Source organism: Megalops cyprinoides, chromosome 2 (assembly GCF_013368585.1).
Source record: "Megalops cyprinoides isolate fMegCyp1 chromosome 2, fMegCyp1.pri, whole genome shotgun sequence".
Taxonomy (NCBI): Eukaryota; Metazoa; Chordata; class Actinopteri; order Elopiformes; family Megalopidae; genus Megalops; species Megalops cyprinoides.
This window is the reverse complement of record NC_050584.1, coordinates 42,230,244-42,247,946: the sequence shown is the minus strand read 5'-3', so window position 1 is coordinate 42,247,946 and position 17,703 is coordinate 42,230,244. Positions and strand designations below refer to the sequence as shown.

The 17,703-nt window shown below is 43.2% G+C and overlaps 1 protein-coding gene across 1 annotated transcript; it reads right to left on the bottom strand.

The window, feature by feature from the left end:
• Nucleotides 1-1,475: 1,475 nt before the first annotated feature.
• timm44 (translocase of inner mitochondrial membrane 44 homolog (yeast)) lies at nucleotides 1,476-11,294 on the bottom strand. Its single transcript, XM_036521767.1, has 13 exons — nucleotides 11,259-11,294; nucleotides 10,181-10,288; nucleotides 9,772-9,948; nucleotides 9,287-9,367; nucleotides 8,935-9,084; nucleotides 6,625-6,761; nucleotides 6,275-6,360; nucleotides 5,262-5,354; nucleotides 4,868-4,992; nucleotides 4,659-4,709; nucleotides 4,358-4,447; nucleotides 3,829-3,939; nucleotides 1,476-3,129 (listed from the first exon to the last, which is right to left on the bottom strand). The coding sequence occupies exons 1-13, from the start codon at nucleotides 11,286-11,288 to the stop codon at nucleotides 3,010-3,012; spliced, it is 1,359 nt and encodes a 452-aa protein (XP_036377660.1). The 5' UTR covers nucleotides 11,289-11,294; the 3' UTR covers nucleotides 1,476-3,009.
• Between the last annotated feature and the right edge of the window lie 6,409 nt (nucleotides 11,295-17,703).

Below are 17,703 nucleotides of genomic sequence, written 5' to 3'. Positions count from 1 at the left end.
CTAACTGCTGCTGTCATGGTGAGCACCTGTCTGAATGAGTATTACACTGGGTGAGTGTGGGGTATGTGTGCACTAACCCCCTGCATGTACATACCTCTTGTGCAGTGAGCACAAGAGCATGCACAAAGTCAAAAGTTTGGACACACCTGATTCAATGCATGTTTCTCATCATCTTAAAGACATTTTTTTTCTAAGGATTTATGCTTAAATGCTTGACATGTGCTTCTTAGACAAATATAGTGAAGTTGATGACTATATATGGATTTCTATGCAAACAAATTTTCAAAAAACATTTTTGGCTACTTTGAAGAACCTAAAATATAAGATTGTTTTGATTAACACTTTTTTGGTCACTGCATAATTCCATTTGTGTTATTTCATAGTTTTGACATCTTTACTATTATTCTAAAATGTGGAAAACAATAAAAATAAAGAAAAAAACCCTTTTATGAGTAGGTGTGTCCAAATTTTTGACTGGTATTGTATGTCAGGGTTTACTGAAGCTGGGTGTCTGTGTATGTGTGTGTGCACCCACCTGAGCATTCCTCTGAGATAGCAAGTGTGAGAGTGTGCACTATCTACATTAGAGTCCCTTGGCAGGTTGAGAAAGTGTGTGTGTAGGTCCTTTGTGCATCAGTGTCTCTTGAGGGGTAGAGTGTGTGTGTGTGTGTGCTTTGTACACTCTCCCTCAAGGGGTAGTGTGTGTGTGTTATACACATCAAAGTCCCTCAGGGGACAGTGTGTGTGTGTGTGTGTGTGTGTGTGTGTGTGTGTCCTGGTTGCAGCGGGAGCGCGGTCTGAGCGATGGGGAACGTGGTGGAGAGCTGCAGCCTCAGCACAGTGGATATGCCGGGGGGATTCATCACGCGGGACAGGCCCGAAATAGGCTGGCTGGCAACACGGATGTGCGAATCAATAGGCCAAGCGTTCGGCTTGTTTATCAGGCTTCCCCCACGGCCCACCCACACGTTCCCAAGGCCAGGGCAATCAATCTGACCCAGACCGGGCGGGACTGTCCACGCACTGTCCTCACCCGGCCTCTGCGCTCGCGGCTTGGCCACCTGGGGGGGACACACGCCCGACTCATACCCGTCAGCCATCCAGGGCTCACCCACAAGCATCAAAAGTATGAGAACCGGGAAAACCCACCATGGTCACACAGACGGCTCCAAAAAAATAAAACAATGGTGACAACCTTCTTACCATTTTTCAGATTTTTCATTTTTCAGCCGGCGCACAACATCCGTGTGTTCTGCGTCATTAGACACAGGAACGGAGAGTGTAGGAACCGCTGACAGAACACAAATGCTTGAAACAAGTTCAAAAGAAGTACCATTACTCTTTTACACTGCAACCGGTGTATTCTGTATCACTGTAGTACACTTTTCTGTACTTCTTTTTGTGTTAAAATGTAAACAAATTTAATTCCAAGAGGAAAATGCAGATTTTCGTTGGTCAAATGAGATGAGGTGGGTAGCAAACAGCAGCCTGGACTCTTTATTTGACATTGAGTACACAGGTAATGCATTCCCTATGCCAAGCAACAACAGCACCCTGCCTGCACTACCCCAGGCGCACGGATATACCAGAGAAGCCTTCAGTGCGTTTCACTGTCATTGGACCAGAATACAGAGAACTGATTCATAGAGTGATTTCATTTTTTAGCAAGATGGTTTACAAGGATGGCAGCCTTCAGAATTACCAGGAGCTCTGCTTAACTCTCCTGTTTCACCTGAGAGGCTCCCCCACCGTTATCTTTATTTGCTTCAACTTACAGTAAGTTTGCTCTGAAACAGAAATCTTACATGCGCACTATATATACTGCTACATATGGTTCAACCCAGTGTCATGCTCTTGGGTAGCATCTCATTTTTTGGAACAAATAATGTCATTGCCATTACGAGCCCTGTCAGAGTACCTATTTCGAAAACGGTTTCATTTAAGGGGTAATTGTCAGAGTATTTGTTTCAGACAAATCCACTCTAGATTCGGTATTGTGCTGAGCAGATTTCAGTGTTTGGATGTCCTCTATGAGAGGCGGAGCAAAACAAACCTAAAAAGTCAGTCAGGCGAGTAAGTCTGACCTCTGACTGGTTCACTCAGGGGAGACTGAGGCCCTGGTTTGTGCTGGCAGTCTGCCATCTCATCTTGGAGACATCTTGCATTTCCATGACGGCAGACCTTAACAAAGAGCCAAAGTGTGCAAAGTGCTCTGGCGAACAACCGCTTCACCATCCAGCCCCACCACATTCCTCTCTACGAGCTACTGAGAAACACATACAGCTGTATCTCTACAAGCTGATCCACAACAGCTCACTGTGCCCAAGAAACAGGACATGGCCAGACTTTTAAAGACCACTTAAAGTCAAGATCAGGGTGGAAACTTGAAGTTGGGAGATCAATCCAATTTTAACATTTGCTTAAGGCAAGTATAAACTGCACAATGGTGCACTTTGATTTCTAGTCTGTTGAAATGCACACATAAATATCAGGTTTTTTTTTTTGTTACAGACAGACAATGCCCAATGGGGTCTTTTATTTTTTAAATAAATATTTGTTTTGATTTGTTATACTGATTTTCAACAATATAACAGGACCTTTCTACAAAACTGAAGGCATTTATGGCACCAGTGGACCACAGCATGACCTCACAGACCCCTCCCCCCCAGCTAGGGTGACCCACCCCAGTGTAGTGTGACAGACAGCGGGATGCATGATTTGGCCACGCGGTCTGCATCCAGCCTTCTGCTCCAGCACGGCGTGGTGAGAACGCAGTCTGTCTACTGGGGGACGCTCCGGTCACCTCGGGCTCCGCTCAGTCTGGGGGACACACGTTGCCCATTCCAAGGACGCCACAGCCGTACGGATCGGGAGCTCCAAAAAAAACAAACGGCCCCTTCTCCGGGTGACTGTTGGTGGCTGGCAGGGCGGGCAGCGTGTGTGTGTGTGTGCGTCCCCCTCCTCCCCCACCCCTCCCCCGGCACAGTCTCTGTCCCCCTCCCCGCCCCCTCAGAGGATCTGCTCTGTGCTGGAGGCAGAGATGTCCAGCAGTCTCCAGGCGGCGTAGGGGTTGAGCTCTTCCTGATCGCGGCACAGCGCCCACACGTACATCATCCGCAGGACCTTCTCCTGTCAGGGCAGCCAGGGACACAGAGTCAGAACCACGCCACGCCACAGTCCATCTCTATCCCCCTCTCTCTCCCTCAGCCAGTGCTATGGGAGAAAAAAACAAGCTGGGCACACAGAGAAAAGAACTGGGCCCCATAACTCAAGAGCCTGCTCCGGCCAGCCGCGCCCGGCTCCAGACCGACTATGTGCCAGCTCTCTCCTGATGAGTGGATGGAACTCAACCTCCGCTCGCCCAATTAGAGGCATCCCTGAGGTGCCATCAAAGAGCACTCAGGCCTGATTTACAGCGCAGACAGTGAGTGGGCTTTTACATGCTGGCTGATAATCATCAGGTCAATACCGTCTCCTGCTCCTGTCTGTGCGGTGTGAGAGAGGTGGCCTGCAGGCCCACGCTGCGATCAATCAGCCCGAGAGGGGCATTACTTCACCCGCGCCGCACCCTCGCCCTGTCCTTAAAACTGAGGGCTTCGGCGTCGAGTGCTCTTAACAAGTCCCATAAGCTCCATCGTCATCTTAATGATGACCATAGTGGGGGAAAAAAGCCACTATCATTCAACAACTAAACCACCTGTTTCAAGCTCAACTCCTGTATGGTTTCCTAGAAAGGACAAAATGCTTGGCTAAACTTCAATACCCCAACCCTTCCCCCAGCCCACTGGTCCTGTGTGTCCCGACTCTCCCCTGTGTCACCACACTCACCGGGTCCCCCTCCACCACCTCTCCTTTGGGGTTGCGTATCACCATGACCAGCTGAGCCTGGAAGGTGATGATCAGCACAGGGCCTTGTTCCATCATCTTCCCCATGGCCAGCTGAGAGAAACAGAGAGATCAACATCAACTGCTCATATAGCCCAAGGTCTAAAACAGCAACACTGACTCATGGAAGACAGGGCCAGGACTGAGCTGCAGTCTCTAGCAAGGAAATTGTGAGGGCAATCAAACCAACTTTTCTGCACTGCATTGTCCTCTGTGCTCCAATGTATTCCACATTCAACTGGCCAGACCAGATTCTGTGATACACAGAAGGTGAAATGGATCCATGGATTGCATGCATACGTTGCATAACATCTAAAAGAGCTACTGCTCTACTTGCCTACTGAACTACTTCCCAACTGAGTGCACAAGTAGGAAATGAGGTGAGAAACACAGCACGAGGAAGACGGTGAGGCTGAACGGAACCATGACTGCTACACGAGGAAGGACCTGCGGCCTCCACACTGGCACTCACATCAATGTTGTCGATGTCCAGGATCTTGGAGTGGAACTGCAGCCCCATGGCCCTGGCCTGCTGGATGGGATGGGCCAGTTGGCTGTATGTCTGCAGACGGTGACGAGAGCAGGTTTAGCACTAACAACCATACTGGCCCCCACTGCAGGAGACACAACTCCATCTTACCGAGACGGGTCCTCTCCGCTACATCATCTTAAGAGATGCATATTCCATATCTCTTGTATACTAGTGTACCTGGTTGGCTCAGATCATGAACGTGACAATAATCTATGCACTCAGCAATCTCAATAGCACTTACAGCTTCGTAGCACCAGTCTTTAAGCACTTCCAGCTCTCCACGGATCATAGCCTGGAACAACAGAGAAAACATGTAAGGAATCCACATCTTCGCAGATATGAAGCATGTAACCAGATTACAACTTTACTTAAGCACCTTCATTAAACACCACTTTGTTCTTTGAGCCCTCCAGCAGTCTGCCTGTGGAAGTCACAGTGCACTCCGCTCACCTCCAGGATGTTGGGGATGATGTCACGCTCACACTGCTTCAAAAACGAGTCCTTGTCAAAAGTGGGATCCACTTTCAGGATCTCTGTCAGAACCTCAGACATCTCTGTCTTGGAGAACAGCCCACCTGCCCAGACAAATCCAACTTCCCATCAGGGTTCACAGTCCTGAAAAGTGCCTTTGCATGTTACAATCAAATTCATTTTGCACGGGGTCAAGATCATTCCAAATCATTCCTCATCCATTTAGATACAAACATGAGAGCTTAACAGGGTGTTAACATTTTATCTGATATAAAATGCACTGGTGTCAGTAACATCTACATTTCAGCGGCACTGGAGCAGGACTTAAGTACCAAACAGGAGTTAGGGGTGAGAAGTGGAAGAGGGTGGTTACCGATGAGGTCTGTGACTTTGTCCGTGACGGCGCGCGACGCTCTGATGAAGGCGTTGTCGCTTTCGTCATACTTCATCTTCATTTCAAAGAACCCTGGAAAGGAGACGGAGACGGCCGTCATCGTTAGGCTCTGAAATGCTTGGCAGCTGAACTCTCGCCTCCCCCCCCCCGTCCCTGCCAGCTGCAGACGCAGGCACCCCACAACCCTCTGCCAGGCTGAGCTCCAGGGCGCTGCAGGCTCAATCCGCCTGAGCTCTGGGATCTGACAGCAAAAAACAAGAGCGCAGGGTGGGGCTGCAGCTCATTGTTTCCCACGAACGGAGTGGTGATTTATGAGCCGCTTCACAGATCCATTTCCTGGTTACACCTACAGATACACTGTTTGCCCACGATGCAGTCTGAACGCTGAATGAATGCTGATGCCTACTATTAGTGGTTACAGGGAAATCCATGTCCTATTAAAAAAATGCATAATTTACATGCTTTTCTTTTAAAAATGAAAAACTCCCTCCTCAATGGAATTATACTATGTTATCCCTCCCTTCCACTTCTGGTCTACAGCTAAAATTGTTCTAGTAAAACTCGAAAACACCCTCCCCTTCCCACTATCCCACCTGACCCCCCCGGGACTGACAGTGCTCCCATTACCCTATGCTCGTTAGTGTGGCCTCATTAACTCCAAGGTTAACGAGGCTTTAATTGGAGCAGGAGACTATTCACCAGCCTGCACTAGCTGTCACTGAGATTCACACCTGCTCTTCAGCATCTCTCCCTGAATCTCCAAGGAAGCTGCCTCTTTCTGGTTAATTACAATTTGCCTCCCTCCATCTCAACACACACATCTCTGCATCAACCACCGTTAGGATATCTCACTTTGGGACTGTTATAATTTCATTGTCGTTTAGCTCCATCTACTGGTTAAAATAGGTATGACACAATTTCATTCACTGGGATTTATCACACATTCAAGTGGTTTAGGTTTGAAGTTTAAAGGAGAAAAATAATATTCTTACTGTTGAAAACCACATTGTTGTCCTTGAACTCCTTCCACTGTTGGTACCATTTTGAGTCTTTATGCAGCACAACACCCATGGCTTCTCTGAAATACAGTTCAAGAATCAACATTCTGCTTTTCAGAGTAAACACAGCACTATATGAATTCAAGAACACCAAAGAAATGCACACACTGAAACATCTTGCCTGAGGGAGTATCTTAAACTAGACACAAGTTATCCAAAGTAAATGGTACACCTGGGTGAAGCTTACAGTGCGCTGTTAGGATCCCACTCCAAACACAAAAACATGTCTTACCAACAGACCTACAGACACTAAAAGCACCATGGCAGGAAGAGGGGGGACCTACTCATTGGCCTCAAACACCTTGGACTCGCTCCCCCCAGCCTTGGACGAGAAGTCGCTTCTCTTCCGTAATCGAGTTGGGGGTCGGTAGGGCCCGCTCTGTCCGAGGTCATCAATCTCCTTCTTCACAGTCTCCATACCCTGTGAACACAGACAGGGAGAGTCAACAACACTGACATGCAGTGGTGCGAGTGCTGTTCTGAAGGCCCCCAAAGCAATGCTCAACACAAGCAGCAAAACAACGAAGGCAACTGCAGCACCTAGCCCTACCGTCCAATTTCATCTACATTTCCCAGGATGTAGACAGTCCGCAGATTCTATTTGCATTTATAACTGGTTCAGGGGCTTGCGTAATGGTCTTAATCACATATGCAAAATAAAGAACAACCAGCGACTCTGACAGAAGCAGGCTGACTCATCTCAGTACAGACTGCTTATGGAGGATCAAAATGGCTTTAAATACAAATTGCTGGAGAAATTACTGAAGCTTAATATGCTGAGTCAACAGACTAATGGTATTACTCAAATGAAGGAGTAAACACACAATTATTGGGTACTATTATTATTAACATGTTTACTACCTACTACTTATTTAGAACATTTTGTTCTTAACTGTTCATTGGAGGATACATGGTTAAGATATTTAGGTGTGGCATGATGCTGCTAATCTCACAAATAAAGCTATCATTTTGTATAGCTAGATAGAAATCCAGTTTTGATCTTGACTAAGAGAATTCAGTTTCCACAATACTACACCAGTGAGCCAAAACATTATGACCACTCACAGGTGAACCGAATAACGTTGATCATCTCCAAACAAGGGCACATGTCAAGGTCTGGGTAGATTAGATGGTAAGCAAACAATCAGTTCTTGTGGTCAACGTGTTGCAGGAGGATGCAGGAGAAATGGGCAGGAGTTAAGACCTGAGCGACTCTGACAAGGGCCAATTTGTTATGGCCAGACGACTGGGTCAGAGCATCTCTGAAACCGCAAGGCTTGTGGGATGCTCCCGGTCAGCAGTGGTGAGTCCCTACCAACAGTGGTCAGAGGAGGGACAAACCACAAACCGGCGACAGGGTGTTGGGCGCCCAAGGCTCATCAATGCGCGAGGGCAACGAAGGCTATCCCGCCTGGTCCGAACGGACAGAAGGTCTACTGTGGCACAAGTCACAGAAAATTTTAATGATGGTTATGGGAGGAATGTTTCACACCGCACAGTGCATCGCACCCTGCTGCTGTCAGAGTGCCCATGATGACCCCGATCCACCGTCAAAAGCACCTACAATGGGCAAGCGAGCGTCTGGACCTTGGAGCAGTGGAGGAAGGTCGCCTGGTCTGATGAGTCCCGTTTTCTTTTAGATCACATGGTTGGCCGTGTACGTGTGCGCCGTTTAGCTGGGGAACTGATGGCACCAGGATGCACTGTGGGAAGACGACAAATCTGGTGGAGGGAGTGTGATGCTCTGGTCAATGCTCTGCTGGGAAACCCTGGATCCGGCCATTCATGTGGACATCAATTTGACACGTGCCACCTACCTAAACATCGTTGCAGACCAGGTACACCCCTTCATGGCAATGGTATTCCCTGAGGGCAGTGGCCTCTTTCAGCAGGATAATGTGCCCTGCCACACTGCACACATTGCTCGGAAATAGTTTGAGGGAAGTGTTCAAGGTGTTGCCCTGGTCTCCAAATTCTCCAGATCTCAATCCAATTGAGCATCTGTGGGATGTGCTGGACCGACAAGTCCGATCCATGGCAGCTCCACCTCACAACTTACAGGACTTGAACGATCTGCTGCTAATGTTTTAGTGACAGATACCACGGACACCTTCTGGGATCTTGTAAAGTCCGTGCCTCGGAGGGTCAGTGCTGTTTTGGCGGCACACCAACGACCAACGGCATATTAGGCAGGTGGACATAATGTTTTGGCTCATCTGTGTATATAGCCAATATCATTAGAGGTGTTGGTTCCGAGAACACTTCTAGCAAAGCACCTTATATTATTACCCAAAAGGTTCTGAACAGCTCCACATCAGGTAATAACGTACCCAGATTTGGAAAACTCATAGCACACACAGAGCACAACTGCTAAGTTTCCATTTTACAGTCTTAGTTTTAGAAAGTAATAAAATAGCAGCATGTGAAGTTTTGTAGTTGATATAATCAGTAGGTTTCAGCATTCAATATTTTAATAACACTTATGTGTGACTGCCTTTCTTTGTATTTTCCTGCTTTTGCACTAACTTTGGAATTGCCACACTGCCAGCAAAGCAAGCTCTTATTTTGAGAAATGGACAGAACCTGGGTAATACCTGTGAGATTGCTCGGAAGGCCCCGGTCTTGCCCAGCTTCTCCCCGCTCTTGGACACAGTCTCTGCTGAGTGCTTGGCTGACCGGGCCGCCTCCTCCACACCTTCCTTAATCTTTTTCCCCAAATCGGTGCGGCTCACCTCTTCCAGACCCTGTGGAGAAGCAGACATGCATAAGAGGACAAGGGCATGTTATGGTCTCAACTTTGCCTATTTTTTTCCTTCTGTGCAGCTGAATATATAACAACACTCACTATTCAAAAGAGCTTATTACTTTATGAGGAAATTCCATTCGTAAAAGATGCACAACAGTTTAATGGGGACAGAGTCTGACAGTGTAGCTGCGGCACCCCACCTCTTTCACAGTCTCTGACAGGGTCCCCAGCTTCTGCTTCAGCACCTCAGAGGTCTTTAAAGTCTCAGACTCAATGGTTTTCTGGGAGGAGCAGAGAGATAATTTAAAATGTTCTCTTAAAAAAGTTCCCATCTTTCTCACCTGTTTGCAAGACAATATGTTCAAGCCATAAAAATTTCCATAATCTAGTTGATGAACATATAAAACATAAAAAAAACTTCAATATTGAATGAAAACCGGAAATTACTAGAGACTACATTTTACTTTAGTATACCCTAGAAAACATGCCACATTATCTCCAACCAGGGCAAAGCTCCTATTCTTGGATACCTTTCTTCTTCTTTAAAGGCTACGTGAAAATACAATGCATGTAAACTAATATCTAAAAGTCAAAGAGAACTAGGTTTGAGATCACTATGAATGTGTGGGTCACTGCTCTGATTTTCAATTACACCTGCAGAATGAGACTCAGATGCCATGCTTACGTATTTCCTCCTGGCCTGCTTCAGGGCATCTGACTCCTCCAGCTTTTTGGCCTCCTCGCGGAACTTACGGATGTTCTCCTTCATCTCTTTGTTCTTGCTCAGCTCCTGTTTAAGGCCATCCACAAACTCTCCCAAAAAGCCCTTGCGGCCTCCTCTGCCACCTGACGCATATCGAAGCTGACACAGGACAGGACAGCATTCAAAACCATACTGATTATGTTTCTGTTCACAATATTTTCAAGACTGAGTCAGTGGCTTTAAAAGCTTGTGTTTAAACAGTGGTTTGGAACAAAGACATACTTTGGATGAATGACGATGAATGACAACATTATCCAAAGATGGAAATTATCAGGGTATAAAATGAAAATAACATGCCTATACACTTAAATATGAACAGGAATTGTGTTACCTGTGAGGATGCAGTAAGGGACCCACATATCCTGTAGACATAAGCTCTGTTATATGTGGAGGCATAGGAACACGCTGACAGGAGAAGACAGCTCCTTCTGACACAGAGCTGTGAAGAGTGGTGTAAAGCCATGTCACATATATTAATTGAACTTGAAAATATTTCAAAGAAAAACACATGTAAATTAAAGGACAACATTTCCCATGCAAAATTACGTCAGTTGAGCAAGAGGACATTAATATGGCATCGATTATATTCCTCTGTGAAGCATGTTTTATCAGTCACGTCAGGCTACAGTTGAACTCTAACAATTTCAGTGATTAATTTGGCTAATTAGCTAGCTGACTTGCTGACGACGCAATCGCATGCAAAGCGTACATTGTTGGAGGTTTTATATGAATTACGTTTGTCCGGTTTTGCGGAGTATATAAGAGTTACCTGTTTAAGTGGTGATCTTGCATGCAACAAGTCTAGTCACCACAACATAACTGAAAAAAACCCCGACAAGTGGATAACGACCTAGCTAGCTACTCCAAAGCTTTTTCATTAGTTAGCTGGATACATATTTGCTTGTTTTGGACATTTTTGTGAAACGTTGCAACAGTACCGGGATATCATCGTTATTCAGAATTGTCAGTCACAGTTCTGGTTTAAGTTGCACAATCAATGATCGATATTCATTACCATCATCATCTAAGAGCCATTTAGTGCACTTAGCTAAATAGTTTACCTTGGTATGTTTTGTTCAAATCAAAGCTAGCTTGTTGAAGACCAAATAGCTTTTCAGATAACGTCTGGATCAGGCTGAAATTAGAATTACTATTATTTATATTGTAATACTCAAAATCGTGAGCCCAGACGAACGAATCGGCAGGTTTCCAGCACCAGATCAGAGCTTCTTGGCATTCACCGAGCCAGTTAGTTAGCAAATCATTGCCTAAGGTGTTATGACCGACCTTGCCATTCGATCTACGCCAACCTTACACATAAGTATTATTTTATCTTTAAATAAATTTAGTTTCAAAGATCAGCTGTAAAAACATAACGTGGTGAAGTGCGCAGTCTTATGAAATCTCACCCGATAACACTGACACAAGGAGGCCGCCATCTTGGACAGAAAGTCTGTGACCTTTTTTGCAGCTGACCTTCTGACGTCAGAGGAAGGTGCGAAACCACAAATATGCGCCCTCTGCCGCAATTTTATATATGTTATCGCTGTGAGACGGAGTGGTTCTTATGACCACACATAGGGATGTATCCAAAATGCAAGTTTACGTATATAGACACTACAATAGAATCTGATTAGGACAGTCGTCCAATACACATAACTGGGCTGATGTGATAACAAAGCTTTATTGATTTCAGTGTTGGCTATTTCTGACGTATTTCAAAGATCGGAAAATATAACACTGTTGGACCTTTACGAGACATTAGTGATATTTGGGGATATTTGTCGGGTCACCGGAACACTTGGCTCAAAACCAGAACTGTCACGGTGAAATTGGGGTGTCTGGCCACTGTATTGTCAGTCTACTGTTGTCAACTTTGTCATCGATGATGGCGCAATTGGGTAACGTGTAAACCTCTGTACTTAAAAAACAGATCAGTCATGCTGTTAAAGAGCTATTTGTGTATAAATGAGTCATTTTGACACATTATTAATCATTTTGACACACTGCTAGTCCACAGTTCCTCTGCATCTCAGCGCTGGCATTTTCATTGTGCTCTGTAAGACTACTGATATAATGACGGTCCTGGGGACTATTAGAAAAGTTGTTTTTCAATAAGCAAATTATAGACAATAAGTCATCACTTAACAATTACACAATCATCTGTTAACATAATTATAACAGGTTGTTAATAATCATTACCTTTGTAAAACATTGTCCATAATGTCATTCACCTGTTTGATGACATTCTGTAAGTGTAGAGGTAAACTAGAACCAGATATAGCCAGCTATATCCCATATATGAAGTCACACCCATGCCATCACCTTCCTCTTAAAAGAGCGCTTCTGATCCCAACATAAGGAAGACCCAATGTAAGTTGTCAGCCAACAAAAAGTAATTGGAATTTATAGAATGGAGTTTTGTCCTTTGGACCACAATAGCAATTTAGTCATGTGGCATCAATCCAGATTTTAATTCCTACTACCAATAAATACATCATGTCCATTTGATTGTGGATACTTCAGTTCGTCAACACTTCAAGTAATTTACATTCACCATGACCTTCAAAAAGGCAATGATTCAAAGGTTTGTCATCCAGGGCAATTTGGACACGTCAGACATTACACAACATGCTCCTTTACTTAAGAAAGATAACCGAGACAAAAGGCTTCAGACATTGGCGTTTATTATTAAAACATCGCAGGATAAAGGCAATTAAATGCAAAGCACTTAACTGCCTAAATAAATAAAATGAAAACAACTGAAAAAAGGACAGAAAGCGCACATTTCCTGCACCAATGTCAATAACTAACAAACATGGGACAGATGGTACGAGACACATCGGGACTTTCAATGGGCCTTGCTAGGAGCATTCCTCTCAATCCTGTCATTTCTCTCTCCCTTTTAGCCTGTAGGCTCTCTCTGTAATCTATGGGTTATTAAAACATACATAGCCACAGCCCTGCGAATTTCCAGTTCTCCACCCTGACATGAGCGCACATCATACATTGTAATGCAATTGTAAATGCATTACAATGTAAATGCTCTCAATACATGAGTTCTAGGCATCCTACAGAATCTGTCAGGTGGTCATAGCCATACTTTCAAAAAGCAGCCTACAGTGGAGCTCATTTTATCCTAGCTGGTCCATATTGAGCCACAGCATGGTCAGTCTAGATCCCATCTAGTCATAACCAGAACCCAGCCTCTCTAGATCAGACATGTGGTCCATCCAGTCCTAATATGAGATGTGGTCCATTCCAGAGCCCATGCCACCTGTGCTGGAACCCATGCTATTCATGCCCCTGGATCCACCTTGAAAACACAATGTAGTTCATGTACTATTTGCAGAGAGGACACCCCGGCTTCAGAAAGTAAAAGTCCTACCATGTATTTGTTCTAGCCATTCACTAAACAAGGTGATTTCACTAATTAGCTCCTCTCCCTGGCTGAAGAGTTGTGCTAATTAAATTCAGCTGGTGTAGTGCATGGGTGGAACAAATACATGGCAGGACTTTTACTTTCTGAAGCTGGGGTGTCCACCCCTGGCTGTTGTATATGAAGTGAAAGAAGATTTGCATGTGGTCTTTAGCCAAGGGGGAGTCCTCATGTGACCAAACTGTGCAAAGCTGTGAAGTTACATCCAGTCTCACCCCATTTTTGTGAAATGCAACACTGATAAGATATTGTCTTTTTGTGTTGTTACAGTACATCTGTTTTTACGTCTGTTTGCATTTACATACATTGTTTTTCATTAGCATGAAACCTATATTATTGAGTGGGTTAACTTTATGCTCTACACTGTTGACTAAGTTTATTCTTTCATCAAATCTTTTTTAAATTCAACAGTAAATAGCTGTACCGTTTGTCACTGTTTTTTAAAGTCATTATCATTAAAGAAATCACCATCACAAATGTATTGTAGGCAGTTCATTTGCATCATAGAAGACCTGGGAAAGGAGGAAGTGTAATATACTTAAAACTTTTGCAGTCTGGGAGATGTGAATTTTTTATTTATTTATTTTTCTTATTCCTCATATCTGGACTTCCGCTTGAGTACTGGTGACTCACACTGGTCTTGGGACTTGAGTCCTGGTGACTTCAGACTCAACTTGGAATAGAAGTTAAGTGACTTGACTACAATACGGTGGACAATAACATTTTTCACAGCTCATCGCATTTTCTATCCCATTTATTGGGATAGAAAATCCCAATAAATGCAAAGCTGAAAGCAGTACTCTTGTCATAGTGCAGCACATTGTGAACATGATCAAACACCTCATAAATGTGAATAAATACTTGCAAATTCTATTCTTCGCAACCTGAAAGAAACAAATAAGTATTCAAAATTGTTTTGTTAATATCACAATATCATGACCATATTGTTTTATTTGCCAAGTAATAACATTTAAATTGGTGGTAAGTGGTACTTGTCAAGTACTTAAGAACTGTTTCTTGCACTGAGATGCTTGATGAATGCAGGCCCTGGACTGATTACTAACATAGTAAATGCAAGCCAACAAATGTGACTTCAACACATTTCAACACAGAAATTGCCAGCCACCTGTCAAACTTTAAACTTTCAAATGTAATTTTTCAAACTGGTTAATCAAAGCAACCAATTAATTCCATCACAGAGCTATTCAACTGAGGCAGTGCTACCGAATATTCAAAAGCAATTTATATTAGAATGACATGTTCCTAATACAGTTTCATAAATGACTAATTTAAACAATCTGAAAAGATGCCATTCTAAAAATGGCTTGCTAATGGGTAATTCTGTAGCGCTGAGTTCTATGTGGATAAGGCAAATAAGCTCTATACTGGGGTGCTGTGCTCATATCATCCATTTCACCATTTCATCTTGACTCGACTACCACTGTCTTCATTTCTGTGGAAACTTTGTGGTAATGCTTCCAGTACAGAGCTGCTGCAGTGGGTAGAGCAACACTACATAGGACAGGGCACCTTCTGTGTAACCATGACAATACTGGGCCAATCAAGGTTTCTAAACTGTATTTAGTAAGGAGAGTCCTTACTAAATAAATGAACCAGCTCATGGCACATTTAAATAAAATTTCAACCATGTACATGCCTGTGCCTTGAATGAACTCAGTTTACATAATACTAACCCATTACCCATTCCATGAGGTCCCCAAAACTATTTTAGAACACAACCATCTCAGAATTCCTAGTCAAAGCCACAACCAGTTACAAATAACACATGTGACAAATTAGCAGAGTGAAAATGCCATGGCTGGCAATGCAAGTTTAAAGCAGCAAAGAAATAATGGAAAGGTTTCATGAGATGCAGCAGTGTAGCTTAGTGGTAAGGAGCAGGACTTGTAACTGAAAGGTTGCCAATTTGATTCCCTGCTGGGGCACTGCTGTTGTACCACTGGGCAAGGTATTTAACCCCATAAATATCCAGCTGTATAAATGGGTAACATGTAAAAAACTGTAATCTATGTAAGAGTGTCTGCTAAATGTCAACAATGTAAATAATGTTAACATTTAGTATTCAAATATAACATTTTGGAACAAGTTTTTTTCTGTTTTTCCTTTATTCATATATCATATATCTAGTCGTGAAATGCTTATGCTATACCACTGGTATGAGTGCCATATTGCTGTTATAAAATGGATCATAACTGGCTGGACTTTGCTACTTCACGACATGAAGTAGGAAGAGAGACCAACGTTAACAAGTTGTATTGATAACATGAACTTGCCAATGAAAGTAGTAACTAGTTTGTTATGATACTGTTGTTGTAGTAACATTCCTAACATTAGCCAGTCAGTGAAATAGGAGACGTTATACAGAAGACTTACATTGCTGGCTTACTACAAAAGCTGCTTACTTCTTGAAAGAGATGGTATACATTTCTATCTATGGTATCCTAACGTATCTTTTAGTGATGTGGTATGGTCAGTGAATATTGTTACGACTTAAATCTGATCAAATTGATCAACAGGAACAATGAAAATAACCATTTTATAAAGTACTTTTTGCCACAGCACTGATGATGAGTAATGAACAGAACAAGTGAAGCAAGTAAAAATTCCACTGACAAGATCATTTAAAAATGCATATTACTTTCTAGCCAAACTGAATCTAAATTGTCTGGCAATCTGATTTCATGCTATGTTCTCAAGGCCACAAATCTTCATCAGTTCCTGATTTCATACATTTAACATCCAGCATGAAAAAGGATACAGACTGTTTGCTCCTGCTTCAAAAGACATGTCAAAGGAACATTTTTTTTTTGCATCCTCTTCATCCAGTACCTCTACATAGACACACATAAACCTGTGTGAGCTTTTTTTTTCAGCCCACCTTGCAGCACAGCTGGGAAAGACAGTATCAATTTCACATTAACAGACGGCTACAATATTTGAATACTTGCTTTTACACCACAAACATTTTTGCACCGTCTGTTCATGCTATTTATGTTAACATTTAAAAAGTAAAACACCTGCAAAAATGCTTACAAAACAATCTGTACTTTGATCATCCTGAATAAACAATAATATGACTGCTTAGCTTGGCTGAGAACAGGTTCTCAGGGAAAGCCTATTAATTAATGTTAACTCCAAAACCGTAACAGTCATACTGTTGAGTATAATGTCTGTAAAGACAGTTTGAATCCATCAGCTGAGACTAGCTTCCTGGTTACCTGTCACTCTCACACTGCATGATCTTTAGATTATAACTCAGAACTCAAAAAAGGACTTAATTATATCTTGAGGGGTCATGTGCAAAACATGCACATTCATTTTAATAAAAGGTTGTATCAGATAAGTGTATTAGATACATATATTTGACACCTTAGCTACTCATTTGATATTTTTGTTGAGATTATACCTTAAAATCTGAGTAAATATACCATCAGCAAGGAATCTCAATTTAAAAGAAATGTAACTGAAGAGACTGTACACTATAATGAGCAATTCTGTTAGATAATCATTTTCACACTATTTGATCCTGTCAAAATTATCTGAATTTGAGTCTACCTGCCAACACATGAAACATTTCCATATTACTGAATTAGCTACAATGTGATAATGACACTCAGGAATGGACATAATGCACTACAAATGATGACAGAGGCATCAGCTGAATACTTCAAGAAGAGAATGGTTTCCAAACACCAACTGCCCATTCAAGGGCACACACACCAAAAGCCTCAATCCAAATTATGCATGCACCAATTTCCCATTCAACAATCTGGATTTTGACACATCTGGGGAAACCAATCTTGACAAACACTTGCCAACTCTACTGAGCATACAAAAGACTGTATTGCAAGCCTGAAGGCCATGTGTGATCTTATTGGGAATGTAGGGGTTTTCATGAAGCTGGAGGGGTGTGGCCCATGGGAGAAGACACAGCACCTGGGCCCATGCCAATATCCATCTCAGCAGGTGTCCCACCACTCTGCACCCTGCAGAGTGCCATACAAACAATCTTCCCAGGCCCTGTAGGGATAGAGCAACCACGGACAAGAAGTTATGTCCAAGAATACAGGACTGTGGCATTTGTGGAGAAAGGTCATGATTTATTTGAGAGAGAGAGAAAAGACAAACCTACCCATGTATGGCCTTTACCTCAAATCATTATGGGACTGTGATCAGGCAGACAAGATCAGCAGGTGAAATTTCAACATAACTGCTGACAAACCCATGTGAGATGGACCTGCATACATTTTGTGATTTACAATCTGAATATGTGTCTTGCAGAAACTGGGTACATCCTGGTAAAAATACTGATACGTTAATATACCCATTTTATGAAAATGTATAAAAAATGGCTTTTAAAGTAGATTTCAGAAGGCAGTTGAAACAGGGCTTCC

Bases quoted from the DNA above. Each gene is read 5' to 3' on its own strand.
- timm44 (XM_036521767.1), bottom strand. From the start codon at position 11,288: ATGGCGGCCTCCTTGTGTCAGTGTTATCGG. The intron at 9,368-9,771 runs GTAAGCATGGCA...TGCTCCTCCCAG, and splicing joins AGCAGGCCAGGAGGAAATAC to AAAACCATTGAGTCTGAGAC. The intron at 4,448-4,658 runs GTAAGTGCTATT...CACCGTCTGCAG, and splicing joins AAGACTGGTGCTACGAAGCT to ACATACAGCCAACTGGCCCA.